This window comes from Cololabis saira, chromosome 22 (genome assembly GCF_033807715.1).
Source record: "Cololabis saira isolate AMF1-May2022 chromosome 22, fColSai1.1, whole genome shotgun sequence".
Classification (NCBI taxonomy): domain Eukaryota; kingdom Metazoa; phylum Chordata; class Actinopteri; order Beloniformes; family Belonidae; genus Cololabis; species Cololabis saira.
This window is the reverse complement of record NC_084608.1, coordinates 26,375,674-26,395,790: the sequence shown is the minus strand read 5'-3', so window position 1 is coordinate 26,395,790 and position 20,117 is coordinate 26,375,674. Positions and strand designations below refer to the sequence as shown.

Here is a 20,117-nt window from a genome sequence, read left to right as displayed (position 1 = left end):
GCTTCTAACATAATACAAGGGTATAACGATTCACTTGCTTCTCTAAAAGCTAGCCAGTAACTTCCTGTGTTGAGTTTGAGAGCAGCACAGAAAAATTGGGATTCTGCTCATGAAAGTTACCTGGTATTGGACACGCGATCAGGACAGTTTGATCCATTTGATCTGAACGTGTTAAACCTTTTACAGTTTAAAGGTTTAACTTAAAAAACCTTTGTGTCCAGTGTGAAGACGTGCGATGAAGCGTCACTTTTTGAACATGTAAATCACACAAGCAGCTGCAGGTGTGATTCTGAGTAAAAAGCTCCATAGAGTTGCAGCGTCCAAAGTCCGTACCGGAGGGAGTTGTTCTCTCCTACAGCCAACACTGGACCTGAAACGCCTCATTGGTCGTCCAAGTGTTTCTCTTTTGTTTCCGTCACCACGTAACACCGTTTTCTCCCACTTAAGGGGCAGAAGCTAAAACAGGGTCTCACACGGGCCGAGAGTGCCGAGGTGACGCCGCCGTTTTCAGAATAGTGGGAAAAACATATTTTCCGCACTGTTAAGGCACTTAAAATCCTTACATTTTCTCAAAAATCAGCAGTGTGCCTTATGTATGAATTATGTTGTGCTTACTGACCTCGGACCAGTTTTATGAGGTACACTGTGATCAAAAATAGTGCAGTTTTAGTTCGACTTTGGTAGCAATGAAGCCGGTCCGCTTGATTGATGGTCGACCGTTCAGACGGATTAAAGTCGCTCCTTAGTTGGATACGGGTTGCAACATTGGACAACTAATTATGTAGCGATGGCAAACAACCATCATCCAACATCTATTCAATGTTACCTTACTATAATTAGACCTCAAGCCAACATTTGGTTTTTACAGTAAACCCAGTTTATCCAATTTTAATCAAAAGTTGTAATACAACGTTGTTCCAAGCTCACACTAACTTCAGCTGTCTGCTATCGCTGGCAACAACGAACCAATCAGAGAACAGGACATATACGATGCTTAGCTCCTCCACTTTTTATTGGTGGATTTGTGGAAGACAAATTATTTAAAATGAGTATTTTTCTATTTTAGTTACAACTGAATGATATTTATTGTGAGTTATTGTGAACGAATTGTGTAAAGTTCAACTTACCAGACTGTTTTGTTTCACTTCACATTTGCTTTATCATGTGTCTTATAGACCCTTTTATTGATATTGCACATTATGGTCTGCAAAATATGGTAATCATTTCTGAACATTAAAGCATGTAAACATATTTTCCATCCATCCAAACACGCTGCATCATCTCGGCATCGTATAGCGTAGTATAGTAGCAGTCTTTGGTCCACTCGTAGCGCTGAATACGGAGCTTTTCGAGACCGTACTTGCTGTTTACCGCGAGCTGTTTGCGCGGTCCAACATCTGCCCGACAGGTACTCCACAATTCCTACCTTTCCATTTCCAGTTAAGTTCCTTGTATGGCTTGTTTTAGCCGTCTTATTAAAACCCACCTCGGCGTGGGCAGAATCCCCCGAAGCCGCAGAAACCGATCCCATAAACCGACACGTCTGGACCGGAGAGTCGTACGAATACATTTTGATAAAGGTCACAACGCTCACCGCCTAATTATTCTGCACATTATTGGAGTCTCACGTGGCTCAGGTGTGTTTGTGGTCCGTCTGGCGTGAGAGGGTTTCCTAACGTTATCGTTGTGCTTCTTCCTCCAGAGGATACAGACGGTGAGCGCCACAGACCCGGACGAGCCCCTCGGGGGACACCGCTTCTTCTTCAGCCTGGCGCCGGAGGCCGTGGGGAAGGCCAACTTCTCCGTCCGGGACAACAAAGGTGCCGATCAGACCCGGGGCGTCGCCGCGGCGGCAGGTTGGTACAGGTGATCGGTTCCCGCCCAGTAACCCGATGCTCTGCCCCCAGACAACACGGCGTGGATCCTGACGCGGAGGAACGGCTACAGCAGCCTGCAGAGGAGCCTGTACCAGGTGCCGGTGGTCATCTCGGACGGGGAGTTCCCCATGCAGAGCAGCACCAACACGCTCACCATCCGCGTCTGCAGCTGCGACCGCGACGGCAACATGAAGCAGTGCAGCCCCGAGGCGCTGACCGCCCGGGCCGGGCTCAGCACCGGCGCGCTGGTGGCCATCCTGCTCTGCGTGCTCATCCTGCTCAGTAAGTACCTGCTGCTGAGGAGGTGGGGCTCCGTACCACTTCAGGGTCCTGGGTCATTTCAAACGCTTTCCCACCCGTTTGATCCAGATGCAGAAATGCAAACTTCCCTCTACTAGTTTCTGCGGAGGACAGGAGGATAGTTTATCTCCAGATTACAGTGTATGTGTCTTATAATTGCCGCTTTCGACATCAGTCGGTGTCTGTGAACGCTCCTTGAATTGTCACATGCTGACCGGTACAGTAAAAGCGACGTCGCGACCGGGATTTACGAAGGATTAATAAGTCATGTTTGAATTATGTGTCTAAGATAAAGTTCGGCCGAGCAATAAGCGCCGCAATTTGACATTCTTTTCCACTTGCTAGACGCTAGTGTTGCCACGGTAACACTTTGAGAAAAGTAATGCCCATCAAAGCATCATGTGTTAAAGAATGCCTTGCCTGGGTGCACGTTGCGGTTCAGGCCGCATTAACGGACAAAAAAGCGTGCGGAATAAGAGAAGGCTTTTCTGGATACTAATATATCGCCTTCATTTTCATGTTTTTTTGGGCGTATTTTATTTTTGGGGGATTTTTTTCTTCCACATCAGAGCGGGGTCATGCTGTAAACCCGCTGCGCAGCAGCAGGTTTTTTGCGACTTTAGCTTTCTATCAAAATGGCCCACTGTTGCATGCTAAAAATGTTTTTTTTTTTTCCAGGGAGGCTTTACGCATTATCTACATGAGCCTCTTTCTCCGTAGCTTATAATTGCCGTTTCCGACATCAGTTGGCGTCTGTGAACACTCCTTGAATTGTACAGTAAAAGCGGGATTTACGAAGGCTGATGAGCAGAATTAATAAATCCAGATGCTGAAATTAAATCAGAGACGTAGTCACCTCAGAATCTGAGAGAAGTTCTCTCAGAGGTGAGAGTTGAAGATGTCCCTGACAGAGGGCTCAGCCAGGCGTTCCCACCAGACCCTCACAATCCGTTTGGGTCTGCCCGGTCTGTCCAACCTCCTCCTCCGCCAGCGCATCCAACTCACCACCAGGTGGTGATCAGTTGACAGCTCAGCCCCTCTCTTCACCCGAGTGTCCAAGACATGCGGCCGAAGGTCAGATGAAACGAAAACAAAGTCGATCATTGACCTCCGGCCTAGGGTGTCCTGGTGCCACGTGCACTGATGGACACCCTTATGTTTGAACATGGTGTTCGTTATTGACAAACCGTGACTAGCACAGAAGTCCAACAACAAAACACCGCTCGGGTTCAGATCGGGGAGGCCGTTCCTCCCAATCACGCCTCTGCAGGTATCACTGTCATTGCCCACGTGAGCGTTGAAGTCCCCCAGTAGAACAATGGAGTCCCCAGTTGGAGCACTATCAAGTACTCCTCCCAGGGACTCCAAGAAGGCCGGGTACTCCCCACTGCTGTTCGCCCCGTAGGCACAAACAACAGTGAGAGACCTTTTCCCGACCCGAAGGCGCATGGAAGCGACCCTCTCGTTCACCAGGGTGAACTCCAACACATGGCGACTGAGCTGAGGGGCTATAACCAAGCCCACACCAGCTCGTAGCTTCTCACCCTGGGCAACTCCAGAGTAGTAGAGCGTCCAGCCCCTTTCAGGGAGCTGGTTCCAGAGCCCAAGCTATGTGTGGAGGTGAGCCCGACTATCTCTAGCCAGTATCTCTCTTCCCCCCCAGCGAGGTGACATTCCATGTCCCCACTGCGAGGGTTTTGGTCCAGGGATCGGGTCGCCGAGGCACCCCCACATCTATTCTCTCTTTACAAGATCCAAAGTTAGTACAAAATAACATGACAGTATTGTAAGTACAGTCCAATGGTACTTCTTTTTGTTAAAGATAAACTAAATTTACACTTGTGATATCGCCCTCCAAGACCCTTCTGATGTTCACCACTACTTTGATATCCTGCCCTGCATTTTCCTCCCGTAGAATCGCCCCATATTTCCTTTTTTTTTCCCCCACAATATCTTTATTTGAGTGTTATAGCAGCACAAAATAATCACAGTACAAACAATCACGATGACTTGTATAGCCTAGCCATGGCCGTATGTCATTTCTTATAGATTAGCTGCCAAATATAGCAAAAACACAGCTTAAAACAAAACAATCACAATAGAAACACAGATTGAACAATATGCTTCTCTTGTTATTAGACAGATTGTGAAATAGTACTGATAATGATAAGCTATGGGCTTAAAAGTAACAGACAAAAGATATATATACAGTATAAGGATAATAAGAGTAATAGCGAAAAAAGACATTAACATTCACAATTTTGGAAATTGCCATACCCAGTTAGTCATCAGTTTGGTTTTCTGTTAAGTCTTGACATATTCAATAAAGGGCTTTCAAATACATGCTGTTTGGCTTTCAGAATATAAGTAATACTTTCCAACGGTAGGCTTGATAACATTTGTTTTAATTGACTGGTACTTGGATGATGGGTTCTTTTCCATAGTAACCATATCTCCTTTTTTAATGAATTGATTAAACGGTTTCCAGATTTCCTCGTACATCCCAAGTTCTTTTGTTAATGTATAATACAGTATAACCTTGACAGAGACAGTTCATTGTCAGTGGAAACAGAAAGCCCGGTTCCAAACACTGGCCCAGAACCAGCCAGGGAACCGGTTTGGTGGAGACGGGGTACCAGGGGCTCGGCCAGCGCTACCCTTGCTGTGTTCTGTCTTCTTAAACTGGGTTCTTTCATGTTCCCCAGCAGCAGCAGCAGCAGCAGCAGCAGCGGCGCTGAGCCAGCAGAGATGCATTATGCATCTGTGCTGCTGGAGTTTGTTCTACAAAGTCCCTGAACATCAGTGAACATTCATGCTACACAAACAACCCTCCTCGGACCCTCGCCGGCCGAACAAAGAAACTCCAGCGAGTCACCAAACACTCTTTGTTTTTGTTGTGCCTGCAGTGATCGTGGTGCTGTTCGCCGCCCTGCGGAGACAGAGGAAGAAGGAGCCTCTGATCATCTCCAAAGAGGACGTCAGGGACAACGTGGTGAGCTACAACGACGAGGGCGGCGGCGAGGAGGACACGCAGGCCTTCGACATCGGCACGCTGCGCAACCCCGAGGCCATCGAGGAGAGCAAGCAGCGGCGGGACATCGTACCCGAGACCTTCTACCCCCCGGTGCGCCGGCCCGCGCCGCCGCCCACCCGGGACAATAACGGGGACGTGAGGGACTTCATCAACCAGCGGCTGCAGGACAACGACGGCGACCCGACGGCGCCGCCCTACGACTCGCTGGCCACCTACGCCTACGAGGGCAACGGCTCGGTGGCCGAGTCGCTCAGCTCGCTGGAGTCGGTGACCACGGAGGGAGACCAGGACTACAACTACCTGAGCGAGTGGGGGCCGCGCTTCAAGAAGCTGGCGGACATGTACGGCGGCGACGACAGCGACAAGGATTCCTAACGAGGATGGAAACGTTTAAAAGAAAAAGAAAACGACAAAAAAAAACAGACTTAAGGGCGGTTGTGGCGGCCGGACGCAGGGACTTCCCTCCACCGCCCCCGACTCCCTCCAGCGACCAGACGTAGGCTTCGTGTCCAGTCAGTCAGTGTTAGTTGCGTTTTTTCGAGAGGACAAAGTAAAAAAAAAAACTAAAAAGACAAAAAAAAAAAAGACTTTGTGTCAAGACTTTTTCTTGTGTGTTTATGGGATGTACAAGGAGCCCAAATATATCTATTCTGATGTTTTGTTTTCTCCAGAGCTGCCTGTGACGGACTGACTCCAGCAGCTCTGCAGAGCAACAGATATGCCTACCGTATGTATTTTTCAGTGTTTCTGGGACAAGAACATGCTGCATATTGTGACTTCTATCTTAGCTTGTGTGTGTGCGGTAATACGAAACAATACGCTGTACAGTTGTCTCTCTTTTTTCTAGGGCTTTCTATCTTTCAAATGACCTTCTCCTCTTCAGTGACGGCCGCCTCACATTAAAACACTTCCCCACAGTTCGTTTCGAGTCACGAGAAAAGTGTCGGGAAAACGCCGGGCGCCCTTTTTGTATTAGTTGTGGCAGCTGTTGGAAAGTCTAGCGTAGCAGTGTGGCTCCGAGGCGAGCCGAACTACCAAATATTTCCACGCCGATGTGAATGTTGTCGGAGAGAGTGCAAACGTCCGGGGAGGAAACCGCCAGCCTGGCCAGTCCGTTTCCTCCGGGTTCGGCTGTGATTAGTGGGGTGGGCTTGCACCAATCAGAGACGCAGGCAGAGTGACATAGGCAGAGCTGCAGGTAGATTAGTTTCGACAAAATAGTGGGCTCGGTACGTTCTGTACCGGGGAATGCATGGCTGGCCAGGCTGGAAAACACTGGTCTCTTTGGACATTTTAGTTGTTGTTTTGGGGGGAAATGTGAGCTGAAGCCACATTTCCAGCGTCAGTAACCATCAAAAGTCATGATCCATTCTTTTCTTTCTTTCTTCAAGACATGAAGGTAAAGTAACATTTGAATCATTGTTTCAACAGAAATACTGAACATTTCCTCACAAACTCAAAATCGTTGCCTTATTTAAAAAAAGAAACTAAAGGATGAAATCCTCTCAAAAACGCTGCAGACCGCACCAACTCTCTCGGGATGAAACGTCTAAACGCAGCACGTTGGTTTCAGAACGTCACAGAAAACGTATAAACGTTGATTTTTCTTCCTCTTACGAGAAAATCTTGATGGTGTCGTGAGGGGCTCGGACCCGCCGGCTGGAATGTGAAGTGAAACAGCAGAGATGTGTTTTACCTGCTCGCTCCTTTGAAGAGTCGTCGTCCACTCGAGTCCGGAAACCGCAGCTGCAGAATCTGCGGGGGGAGAATCCAACGCCGAACTGGAGGTTTTTCCTTCGGAGAGGCAGACTTCCGGCGGTTGTTGTGTAGAGACTTAACGGCTGTGAACTCGGGTCGTTCTGACCTCAGAAACAGTCCTGGAACCATTCAAAACTACGCTACACAAACATCTGCAATTTCAGCTTATGTTGTGCAGTTTCACATGATGCACGCCAGTCGCCAGATGTTGAGAACCGTTCTTCCTTGCGTTGACCACTAGGGGGCCTGTGGCGTGTTTCGTGCAAACTTAGTCCCGACGCCTGGAAACATCGGGCACCGATGTCTATGCACCATCTGGAATCTCAGTTTCACATGATGGCGCAGCCCTGCAATCCCTCCCTTTGACCACTAGGGGGCCTGTGTCGTGTTTCGTGAGAATACACGGTGGTGCTCGTGGAAACGAGGCGTCACAGTTGTCGCGGTCTCACCCAGCCTCCGCGGAGGCGTTGTAAAACTCCTGAACTCCTCCGGCAGCCGCGTCGCCAGATCGTGAGCAAACAGCCCTGAGACAAAGGCGGGGGTCGGGTGGCGAGGTCAGAGGTCAATCTGACATTTGTCAGACATCAGTAATGAAGGACATAACTGCCTCCTCTCCCTCTCCCTCTCTCTCCCTCCATCGTCGGCGGCGCCGCGGGCCATTAAACCCGCCGGCTGATTGCGCCGCGGCCGGAGCTCCCTTTATGCCACCGCGTACACGTGTTCTCTTGTTTTGTTTACGAGCTGCTGCAGCTGCCGTCGTGCGATGGGTCACTTCCAGGCCGCCGCCGCGGCGGCGCTGCGAGACGCATTTAATGAAAACGATAAAAACCTTTGCTGTGAGGAATCAGTTCCACCGCGTTTTAGTTTCCACATTTGACCGTCTTCATGGGCGTCCCGGTCCCCGGCAGGCACCACGTGTGAGTGAGTGCGAGTGTGTGTGTGTGTGTGTGTGTGTCAGGCACCTCCACGGCCTCCGAAGTCCAGTTTCTCCAGATGCAGTAGAGCTGTGGTGTTGGTGTGTAGTCGCGGCCGGCCTCGGCACCGGTGCTGCAGGTGGGAGGGGCCCCGACGGCGCCGGCCGCTCATCCACCTGCTTTGTAAACCGTGATATTTTGTACTGAATATTTATATGACACGATTAAACATCTTTAAAACCAGCCGACTGCGTCTTTTTCCTTTTTTTTCCCCCTTCTTCTCCCACTTACGAAAGAAAACTTTAATCTGATCCGTGACAGGCGCCGCCGGCGCCGCCGCGGCCTCGCAGGTACGTATATATTATCTACAACGAGTCCCGGTGTGGAGGACTCTCCCTCCGACAGATAGTTATTAATATGTCGGTGGCTGTTAAACGTCTGGATCCAGAGGCTACCGAGCTGGGGAAATTGTTAATTAGACAATCTATAATTAAGATCTGCCAGACAGCCAATCAGATCCAGCGAGTGGAGAAACAAGGAGGAAGGATTGAAGAAAAAAAGGAAAAGTGGTGTTTTGATTATTGCTGGATGAGTGGCAGCAGACGTAACCGACGGTAACCGACTCCAACTTTCATCATGTGAAGAAAAGAAAACAAGGAAATCAGAGTTTTCACCTTGAGTCTTTAACTTTATTTAACCTTTCATGACCTTTGAACCTGCAGCTTCTCTTTAACAACGAGGTCCGGTGTCGCTTTAAAACGTATCCATCATAGTCCTTTCTCACTATTTCCCATCAGCCCCGGTGGCTGCAGCTGGTGGACCCCGGGGTCCCGGTGGGCCGCTCCCCCCTCCGCCGCCGCGCTGTCACTTCCTGCCTTCGTCCGGCTCGTCGGTCTCCTTCTTCTGCCGCTCCCGCTCTCGTCTCATCTCCTTCAGCTCCTGCCTGTATTTCCGCTCGATGAAGCGCTTCTGATGAGCCATCTGTGGGAAGTTATCTGTTGCGGGCGGAGGGGGGGGCAGATAGAGGAGAGGGAACAGAGGTGTGATGAGACAAGGTCAGCCTCCGTCGCGGCGACGATCATCGTCCCCACAACTCGACTCACGCTGTCACTTTTTCAAATGTTGGAAGACTATTACAATTAAATTGCCCTCATGTTGTTATTTAATCAGTAATGATGAAGCAACGAGACATTAGACAGGCCTTGTTTGGTTTCGGCGCGGCGGCTGTGAGATCTGATAGCATAATTACAAGTGAACACTTCTAAATGAGATCTGTAATAAGATTGTGTTGTGCAACAACACGGATTAAAAACAGGCCCGAGCTTACAGGTTGTTAACATAAAAAGGCTTTTTTTCTGCAGCTGAGTTCCTGTCGTCGTCCCAGACCCCCCTCGAGCTCCGAACCTCGACCAGTAACCGCAGAACAATGAGAGGTTTGGTACCAACTCTGGTGCAGCCACTTCCTAATCTGATGAAACGAAGTATGAGGCGAGTAACGGGGAAAAACCCGCTCTGGTCGGCACCAGAAACCTCTGGAAGAGCTCCAGAGGACGAGCTACGAGCTGAACTGTGGCAATGATGAGTACAAGAAGTAAAAAACACAGATGAGTCAACAAAAAGAACCAAACCGTTGGTCTCTTAGCAACAATGCTGAGAAAGGTCAATGAACTTTAGCGACCAGCTCAAGAACGGGACCCTTGGATGAATCGTTCATTACAGTTCTCAAATATGTCGGTTTATAAGAATCTTTTTTGCCCAGAAGAAAAAAGAGCGACAACAACGACCCATAACTATGTTCTTCTCTCAAAAAAACACACCTGCACCGCTTTAGAGGAAAAAGACGCTACAGAACGGAGTCAGGATGCAGCAGCATCAGAACAGCAGGGAAATACACGCCAGTCACAATCTGTCCTACTGTACTTATTGTTGCTGCTCCTCCACATTGAGAGGAGTCAGCTGAGGTGGCTTGGGCATCTGTACCGGATGCCTCCTGGACGCCTCTCTAGGGAGGTGTTCCAGGCATGTCCCACCGGGAGGAGACCCCGGGGAAGACCCAGGACACACTGGAGAGACTATGTCTCTCGGCTGGCCTGGAAACGCCTCGGACTCCCCCCGGAAGAGCTGGAGGAAGTGTCTGGGGTGAAGGAAGTCTGGGCATCTCTGCTTGGACTGCTGCCCCCGCGACCCGGTACCAAATAAGCGGCGGAAAATGGATGGATACTTATTGTATTTTTTATAATCATTTTTCATTTTCTCCCGTTCAAATCCAATTACCCGGGTCACGTTGGGGCAGTTCTAATAATTGTAAAAAAAATAAAGGTTACTACTTCACGGGTTCTTTTTGGAATGTAACCCCCACGAAAAACGAAGGATTACTGTAAATGCTTTAAGTTTGACCAAACTTGTTATTAACCATTAATATATATGCAGAAAAAAACCCCAAAACAACAGACGTGAGAGTGAAGGGTGAAGGAAACCCCGGTCTCCAACCGCCTCGCTGGGCCATGAAGCCTCGGCTCTCTGGATGTCAAACTTTAACGTGAGAAACAAGCTCCTTCACAGATCCTGCAGAGCTCAGAGGATTCTGAACGTCCCGATCATTTCAGGACGTCCCGGCACCGGGGGGCCTCCAGAGGGGATCCGACGTCCCTTTACTTGTCTAAAAGACTAAAATAATAATGTGGTTCCTGCACATCATGTGTCACGAGGAAGTAGCGGCGGGCGATCCAACGGTAACAAAACCAGCACATTGGGAAGATGTTTTTCTTTTCTAAAAACAAGTTCCTTCCCCAAGAAGGGGGAACTAAAGCATCAGAGACGAGCGTCTTCTGTCTCATCGAGGAGCCTTTGAATCAAACTTATTTAGATTCAGAGACAGAAGCATGAAAAGAGATTAAACCGAGACAAAGAGGGCAAAATAAAACCCGTAAATAAGTAGCGGGTCCTGCGGCGGCTGAACCGATCGTTACTCCTCCGCTGCCGGCTGAAATACTGACGTAAGAGCAGCTCAGCTTTTGTCTCTTTGTTCCAGGAGTGTTTTTCTTTCAACCCCACGTCAGCTTCCATGCTGTTTCTGAGCAGAACAACAAACTGATGCATCTCCATCTGATTGTTCTTTAATAACTAACCTGCTCAGTTACCAGAAAGCGTGTAGATGTGAGTCTTTTGGTTTTTGTTCCTCAGAGCATCAACAAACTAAAGTTGACTCTCTGAATGATCCTTCCTGCTGCAGAGCGTTGAACTAAATGCTGCTGACTGTTGCTGATGTCTTTCCCTCTCAGCATTGGATTAACGCTCCAGACCAGGAAAACACCAAAATATCAGCGCTGAGGTTTTGGCTGAGGGGATTTTTTTTTTTTTTTTTTTAACAATCAGCCAAAAACCCAGCCAGCATGACAAGATCAGGTTCCAACTTTTGCACGACTGTAACTAAAAATAAAAATAAAAAGCCTCCGAGAGCAGCGGAGTGACTCAGGAATACAGACGGGTTCACTACTCTGTGAACGCAGCGTGGGCAAGAAGCAATTCCAGAGCGGTGCGTCTCAAAGAATCGGGGGATTTCATCATGTATGATGCATAACTGGATTAAAATATTCAGAGAATCAGAGGAATACATGTTCCCCAGAAACGGCTGGGTGAGGGTGGCGGTCGGCCCGCGGGCCCTCGGGGCGGCGCTGCGTGGGTTTTCACACGCAAACAAACTCCGGTGGTCCGACGGCTCTAAACCAGCAGTTCTGAGTCGGACATCGGGTCTTGATCAGGCTCTAAAAACAACCAACTCATAAATCAGCATCAGATCCGTCCTGTTTGGTGAAACCGGTTCTGTGGTGAGCGTTTGCTCCGCCTGGCACCGAGGCGCGTGCGACAGCCATGACGGCGCACGCTGAGCGCGGATTAGCCTCTGGTCGCAGACGGCCCTTTGAGGTCCGACCAAAACAGGAAGAAAACCCTGATGGTTCTGTTTGGGTCGTTGGGCATGTGCTGGAAATAAGAGCTGAAGTACGAGGACTGAAGCTCTGAATACGGAAGGAAAATAACAAATTTCTCTGATTTTTTTTACACAAAGTAAATGACCACAAATCCTGAATCTATGATCAGAAATTAGGAAGAATAGCTGGATACTGGGACACGTCTGCAGCTTCCTTCCTGAATAATAATCTCTTGTACTTCAGTTTGCTCTGAAACTAACAAACCTAACAACCGTTACTGTTACCATCAGATAAGAACATTTAATTATGACATTTGTCCAGAGACTGGATAGAACAGAACTTCAGGTCTGGGCTGGAGCGGTTCTGGAGCGAGGGAATCATTGGTTTGTTCTTGATGTGCTGCTACGAACTGGAGTGGGCGACATGCTGGCGGATAATCAGGGCCAGTTTGGTCCAAACGCTCTAATTCTGACAATCCCTTGATCGGCTTTTGCAGATTATCTCGTGGGGTTTCCTGCGGTTTCAGGTGTATTATGATTGACAGAACCAGGTTCCATGAACTGTCCTGACCTCCAACTGGAAACAAGCTGCAGACGAGGAAACTTACATGACCTGGGAAAAGAATTCATCCTGCCCATCATCCTGCATGTTTGAAACTATTCTATGTAGGTGGAAAAACTGAACTTTGGGCACCGACTCCTCGTGTGTGATGCGTACAGGTGCCGCATCAGCACCACAACGAAGGCCGAGCTCTAACGGAGCTACAACACGACCACGGCGGTCATTCCTGGAGGTCTGATACAACTCTTTCCCCATCACTCGTTTCATCCTTCACGGGTGGGGGGTTGCAGCCACAAAATCACAGGAAAAAATAAATATGTTGTAAACTCAAATTAGAGTCTTCTGTATCTGGAATGAATGTATTCTTGATTCTATAAGGTGACAATAATATAATAATAAGATGTTTGACCTTGTTTGAAATGTGAAATGGGTTTGGCTAAATACAATCTTTGACTAAAATTAGACTAAAATGGTCAGGCATTTAGTCGACTGAAACTTGACACGAATAAAAGGAGAATGAACATGACTAAAACTAATAAAAACTAAAATGATAGCTTGACCCAAAGACTAGACTAAAACTAAAACTGAAACAGGCTGACAAAAACAACACTACTCCCGCTTGCTGTTTTCCGTAGCTAACTCTTTGAGTTTGGTTTTATTCTTTTTCCCACTCTCTCACTCTTCTGCTTTCCACGCCAGATTCTCTAACCGCTGCTTCTCCACTGTTTTGCATATCAAACTACATTTAACTTAATTTGAACATCATATTTCTTGTGAGAAGCAGGTGTTGCTGTCCATGGTGCTGAAATGGCTCTCTTTGATACACGAGCTGCTCAACTTCATAAAATGTCATCAGTGAGGTCACACACACTTTTCAATCCCTTCAAGGTTATTTGTTTGTGTTTAGGTATATTAGCTATATTTGCATACGGTAGAATTTTTTTTTTTAATGTGACGGATAATTGTGACCGGCTCCAAATTGGGACTTTTTGGAGGTTCTACGGTAGAATGCGTCTTACCCAGGAGAACCGTCTCATGTAAGTTACATCCTGATGCGGCGGGATGAAGTTGAAGTGAAAATGCACTGAAAAAAAGTCGTAGGATCTCCATCTATCGCAGCTCGTCTTTGCTCCTGTCTCACCGCGAGATCTACGACCACGGCAGATTTTTCCCATGATTGCAAACCGGCCAGAAACGTAGTTCCGAGGACGGTTTCACGTTTTAAAATATTTGTGATCTGCCTGCTTTAAAAAAGCAACGTGACAGCTAAGCAGGTAAAGTAAGTTTAAGTCACCTTTCCACACGAGAGCCAACAAATAAATCTCCGTCCTCAGCGTCTCGCGGGCAGGTTTCAAGCTACCTGCTTTTAAAGCCCCTGAATGTTGACAGTAAACATTTTACAGACGTCAGCTTGAGCTCCGGGAGTCTGCGAGCTACATTTTAGCATAACCGTTCAAGGGCTGAGCTGTAATTGGGCGCAGCTTTGGCTCCAGAAACACATTTTTCAGCCGGTCGTCCACCGGCTGCCGGATAGTGCTTTGTTTGTCTGCAACCTTTTCATGTAATCAAAATTCAAGAGCCTCCTATGGAATATGAAACACAGCCAAAAAGTGCAATTTACATATAATATGCATCTGCCTGGTGGAGGGAAAAGGATAATGTATTCTTCCTCTTCCGACACTCTAATTTGTCATTATGGCAAAAGAGAGGAGAAGTGTACGATAACAGCAGTATCCCATTAAAAAACAGGGAGAGATCAAGTGAAAAATAAATTCTGCAGAAAGAAACACACCGAGGAGGGAAACACACATGAAGTCACACGGAAACGGTGTTTCTCTCGGAGAGTAAGCAAGACTTAGAACAGGCTTTGGGAGGGAAAACTACATATTACGGTTAAAATATGGAAATCGCCGGCACTTTTCCACGGGAGATGACTTGAGAATGAACCGCTCAAGAGGAAAGAAAAGAAGAAGAAAAAAGGAAAAGCTTGGGGCCATTTACATTGTTTAACATGCCAAGCACAAGGGCGATCGCTGGAGAAGGTGTTAGCGGCGGCGTACGCCAGGCCTTCGGTTTCAATCTCCACTCAGCGCTGCGGAGCATACGGAGAATTCAGAGTCGTCCGGTGATCTGCAGAAAAGCACCTTTGAATACTGAACATGCTGACGCAGAGAGCTCAGCCCGGGTTTCCTATCTGCTCCTCTCAAGGACGGACGCCGCGGCCTTGAAATCCAGGATAGGGGCACTGGATGGTGGGAACAAAGATCTACATGAAAAAAGACCATGGTGGAGGTGCTTGGCCGTTTATTAAAACCTTAAACGTCTATTCTTGTGAGGAAAATGAACACCTGTGGGAAGGGGTTGTTACCATCTTAAATGAAGTGTTCCAAGTACATCTCGTTAAATCCCCAGCTCTGTGTATTTTGGGTTTGTAGCCGGACAATATCACTCTGACTGGAAGACAGAGATTACGGGTACGTTTGGCAACTACAACAGGACGTAGAATAATCTTGAGACACTGGAAGTCGTCTGCTATGTGTAGTTTTAAGGAAGGGATTGAACTAATGTCTAGAATGGCTGCGTTTGAATGGCTCACTTACAGAGTAATGGGGAGAGAGGAGATCTTCAACCAAGTTTGGGGCTCTTTTTCAACATTAATAGAGGGAATGTCTGATTAATTATGTGGCACCTGATGTAATAGAAGTGATTGGTAAATTTAAGGGTCAAATAAAAGATGTAAATAAAAAATAATCATCAATTTTATTTATATAGCGCTTTTAAAAGATCTCAAAGACGCTTCACAGACAAAGATAAAACATCGAGAGCAAGAAAATTAAAATTAAAAACTACAGGATAAAAAAAGATAAGAGATAAAAGATAAGATAAAGGATTAGAAACAAAGCACACATTAAAAGCTGTTCGGAAGATGTCTGATTAGCTAAACTAATAAAAAAGGTCTTGTTTTAGCCAAAAACCTGTTGGTTTTTTTTAATGATACCCAAAGGGTTCCTTTTTTATTTTTATATAGTTGTTGTTGATTTTGTTTGGGACATTAATTAGAAATAAAGTGATTTAAAACCCCGTTTTTACAATGGGAGTGAAAAGGGGAGATGACAGTTTGTCCGACCTAGCAACAGGCTCAAGATGATTAGATGTAAGGCACATATTTGTTTTTGTCTTTTTTTTGCTTCTTGTATATTTTTTCATTTAAAAGAGGACAGTAAACATCATTTATATTTATCATTTTGTGATGATATATTTGTTCTGTCGCAAAAATATTAATAAAAAAAAACTACAAAAAAAACCTTAAACGTCCCCTAAATACTCATTGTGGAGCACGGCGGTGGAAGTGTGATGGTTTGGACCTGGGAACCTGGCGGTTTCCGAGCAGATCAGGAACTCTTCTGTGTTCTCAGCCCGAGCTCACTTGCTCCGCATCCGTCCACAGTGGTGCTGATGCGGGGATTTTGTTGCCGTGCCGACGGGCAAACAGAAACACTGGAGCCGCAGAAGTGAGAGTCTGCATACTGTACTTTCATCAGGGAGATTAAGGGGTTTAAAAAGAGCTGAGCGGAGAATGCAGTTCCCTTCCAGCGACGAGCCCAACGGAGGCTCTTTCAAACACGTACTGCATTGTTTGAGAAACAAGCAGCTGGAGGGGAGGGGGGGTCTTCCATCTGTGAGGATGAATGATAAATGGTAAGCCGTTTCCATGTATTTTTGATGCTGCCTCAGACCCGTCGGTGCAGGGAGCTCGCGAGGCTCCGCCGCCTCGACTTCCCCCCGCCGGCCCGGCTGCTCGCAGCTCCATTTGTTTGCACTCATGTTCCTCCCGGTCCGGGGCCGCGGTTAACATTTAATTCTGCCTCGACAGACACAGGCAGGAGACTGTCAAGAACGCCGACCGTCAAGCAGTGAAACGTGGATCGGGGCCGAGCCACCAGCGGACGCGGGGCCCGGTTCTCTTTAATGAGCTCTGAGCTGTCTGGCTGAAACCGTGTCTCTCACCTCTCCGACATCGCCGGAGCCGCCGATCCTGTCAGCCAGGAAAAACTCTGCAGCCGAGACGGGAAGCTCAATCCCGCCCCGAGTTGCTGCTGATGCCGGAGGAGGCTCTAAATAAAACATGGAGATGAATTCTGACACGTAGCGGGGAGGTACTTTCCATCAGACGGTAACACGAGGTAGGGCTGTTGAACACGAGGAGTGATGGTGTAGCCCGCGCCGCGGCGAGGCCCGCTAAGACAATCAATGACGAACGACATGACACCGGGGCTAATGTCTTTGATTAGTCTTGCTATGCGAACAAATGAAGCGAGGCCCTTCGACAATCACACTGGAGACAATGCGGCTCCGATAGCAGCCGATGCGTCAGGCGGTTCTGCAGGTCTCATTACTGGAGCTCGCCAACCCTTCAAAGGCGGGTTTGAACCTCCCCGACTGACCTTGCTATTTATTTCAACGGGAAGAGGTACAACAATGGATTAACAGAAACCCCGATCCTCGGTGAGAGTTGGAGCATCAAAGTGATGAATGTGGGCTCGACCTTTGAATAAAAACTAATAAAAGGAATATATTAGCCGGCTATTTTTCATTTAAAAGAATTTGACCTCTAAATAATGAGCCCTATCGCTTCCAAAATGAGAAGAACAACCACGTCCAGCGTCTCCCTTTGTCTGATATCATTACCCACTAATTTGTCTAAATGGATTCTCAAAACCCCCAGCGAGGCCGATAATGGCGGCGCCGAGCATTTAGGGTGGGCCGCTGACAGAAATGCAGGTTAATGCTCTGAACCATGTTTGTTGCTCGTGTGAAACTGGATAAAAACAAGGAATCTGGTGCATCAGTGACTGAAATTTCTTCCTCTTCCTCCAGCTACGTGAGTACAGAGGCCCACAAGGGACAAACCTGGCTCAAGAGTGGGACTTTAATGACTGGTTGGTTTTTTTGCATCCTCACCGGGAGGAGGTGAGTGGGGGAGATCGAGTTTGTTGCAATTGACCCCGCCCCCGTTGCTAGGTGAGACAAAACTGTCATCTCTCCCGTCCACTTCCATGTAAATACAGGGTTTTACTTCACGTTATTTCTAATTAATGTACCAAAGAAAATCAAAAGCAACTAGATATAAATAAAAAGGAAAAAAATGTGAGGTTTTTGGCGAAAAACAAGATATTTTGGTTAGTTTAGCTGAGTATGGAGGAAGGGTTGAACTGGGAGTCCGGCCGTCCACATAGCTTTATCCAAAACAGACATTTTTTCGGAATTTAGCGTTGGTTTTGGAATTAAATGTATTCCTGTGATTCTCTCTGGGTAGCGGGTGTCACTTTTACGACCGCTTAACCACTTTAAGATGAATAAATAAACGCTTTCGCGGTTGTAGCTAGGAGTTGTAGCTGCTGCCAAGCCGACTTTGTTTTGGCGGTACGGATCGGATTTCTATAAAAATACGCCTGTTCCTTTTTCTTAATACAAAGTTTAAATAAAATAATCCAGTGATTTAAATGTTGATACAAGACAAGTAAAAACTATGCTTTTTCCACTCATGTGAACGAGAGAGACGGCTGTTTAGTTTAACCGGATAGACCGGATATAGCGATGATTTTTCTGATTGGTCAGTCCGGGACCAATCAGAAGGCTGACAAAGGGTCAATTAGTAACTTATGCAACTAGATGCCAACACGACCTGAACTCTGGAGCCATAAAGTTTAAAATATGTGACATTTTAAGCCTTAAAACAAGAGACAAAATGAGCTGTTTTATTAGCTCCGCCCACCGCGCCGCTCGTCCAGCATCGTTAATATTTTCAGGTTTCCACCAGGCTTCCTCTGCTCAGACATGCTGGTGTTGAGTTCTTATAAACTTCTGGAGCAACAAATCCCCGACCTCTGCAGGTCACCGGAGCCCCGTGTGTTTTGGTCCAACAGTCTGAATCGAGGATGTCTTCTGGATCAACGCTGAGACTTCAAGAAACCAAATAAAAAAGGGGAGTTGACTCGGGTCAGTCTGGCAGTGAGACTTTTCAAAGCATTAAAAGAAACGTTTACTAAAAGCCTAAATGCTCGAGTGGGAAGTGCTCTGTGTCCTTTTTTTGCTTCTGGGAGATATATTTCCGCTCTCAGTCGAAAGGTTTCTGTTCCGACTGGCGAATAGTTAGCGTTCAGCTCAAACGCACTTTCTCACCTCTCCCTGAGGGTCATTAGTCTTTTTATCCGGTTAGTCATCTAGCAGCTCTTTCAGATACACAATGTAGGTGCACTTTACCATTTACAGAGCCCTCCAACAGCAGATTATCTCGTCACTCAAACTCGTCATAGAGCCGTTATCAATGGTCAACGTGTCTTGAACAAACCAAATATCTAGATTCCCTTCAGGGAGATGAGCTACAGGCGGTAAGAGAGCAAACGTCATGACCTCAAAGCTGCACTGCGGTCGTCGGTTGGGTGAGACCTGAGATCCTTCTCTGACAGATGTTTCTTTCATTCCTTTCCATCAAGAACGTGGACTTTACTGGTCTTAACATTGTCTCTTATCCCTGAGATGCATGATGGTGGGGTTTAAAGTTAAAACTTGACTGCCTGGTTTCTGTTTGTGTGTTTGACTGAGGTGTTTCTGGTTTTCAAGCGTATCGTGATGTCGTGTTTTGAGAAGATCTTAAGATATTTTCCAGAATAGAGGGTCTGCATTGACGTCACTTCCCCACTGGACCAGGCCCCTTACTCGCACAGAGTGGCAAAACATCAGCAAAAATGGCTGCAACTAGTGGAGAAGACGGGACAACAGCCGATTATCGGCTTAAATTAAAGACAGTTGGACTTGACAGTGACCCGTACAGTTACCTGAACAACCAGTGGTCCATGGACAATAATATTTGGCCACGAATGGAGTTTCCTGATATTTATATATACTTAATTTCTACGCCGGGGAAATACATGAAGTAAAGCTTGAAGGCTTACAAAAGTCTTGACGCTTGGTCCGACTTCAAGGCAGAATTTGTTGTAGAAATTAAAGTGATGAGGACACCGAATTTTATGATTTGACCGTTTAACGTTAGCTACCCAAAAATCCAACATTTCCTGATACAAAATGGGAACCACAAATCCAGGTTTCGGTGCCTGGAATCCAGTTGTTTCTGTGAATTGCAGCGATCCATTTGTCTCTCTTAAGCTTATTTTTCGGCAGTCTGTAAAACGATAACCCCGATTTCTTGCTAAACCTATGAGAACAGTCGATCCCACAACAGCTCTTTCCCATTTTAGATGTTTTCTAGTTGCTCAAACTGAAAGTTTACGCTGCCACTCAGTCTTTCTGCCACTCAGTCTTTCTGCCACTCAGTCTTTCTGCCACTCAGTGGGCATAACCCGCTGTGAAGTCGCATCTGTGACGTCATGCACTTCCCTCTATTGGTGTGCAGGTTTTAGTGACACCTAGTGGTGAAACGGCAAATTTCAACTGAATACTTGAAAGAAGAGATTTTACATGTTATTCTGAATCTGAAATCAATTGTGCACCAAATGGAAAAGTGCATTTGCAAAAGATCCTTCCAAGTCTTCAGCCACATTTTCAAGAATCATTGTGCAGGTTTTAGTGACACCTAGTGGTGAAACTGCAAATTGCAACTGAATACTTGAAAGAAGAGCACCAGATTCCAACTTTGAAGCTCGTCAAATTCACCCACCTTAGGCAAAATAAATAGAAAGAAAAGAAAAACCAAGCAACACTTTGAGTGGGAAGGTAAATTGCA

The 20,117-nt window shown here is 46.9% G+C and overlaps 2 protein-coding genes across 2 annotated transcripts in view; one reads left to right on the top strand and one right to left on the bottom strand.

Moving 5' to 3' along the window:
• Positions 1-8,120, top strand: part of LOC133423524 (cadherin-6-like) — a 99,727-nt gene extending 91,607 nt beyond the window's left edge. The window contains exons 10-12 of the mRNA XM_061713723.1: positions 1,703-1,820; positions 1,908-2,159; positions 5,084-8,120. Coding sequence (XP_061569707.1) covers positions 1,703-1,820; positions 1,908-2,159; positions 5,084-5,586 — 873 coding nt within the window. The 3' untranslated portion in view covers positions 5,587-8,120. The remainder of the gene's footprint in view (positions 1-1,702; positions 1,821-1,907; positions 2,160-5,083) is intronic.
• Positions 8,121-8,562: 442 nt separating this feature from the next.
• The window catches only part of drosha (drosha ribonuclease III), a 152,320-nt gene continuing 140,765 nt past the window's right edge, over positions 8,563-20,117 (bottom strand). Inside the window, 1 exon segment of the mRNA XM_061713722.1 lies at positions 8,563-8,878. Coding sequence (XP_061569706.1) covers positions 8,748-8,878 — 131 coding nt within the window. The 3' untranslated portion in view covers positions 8,563-8,747.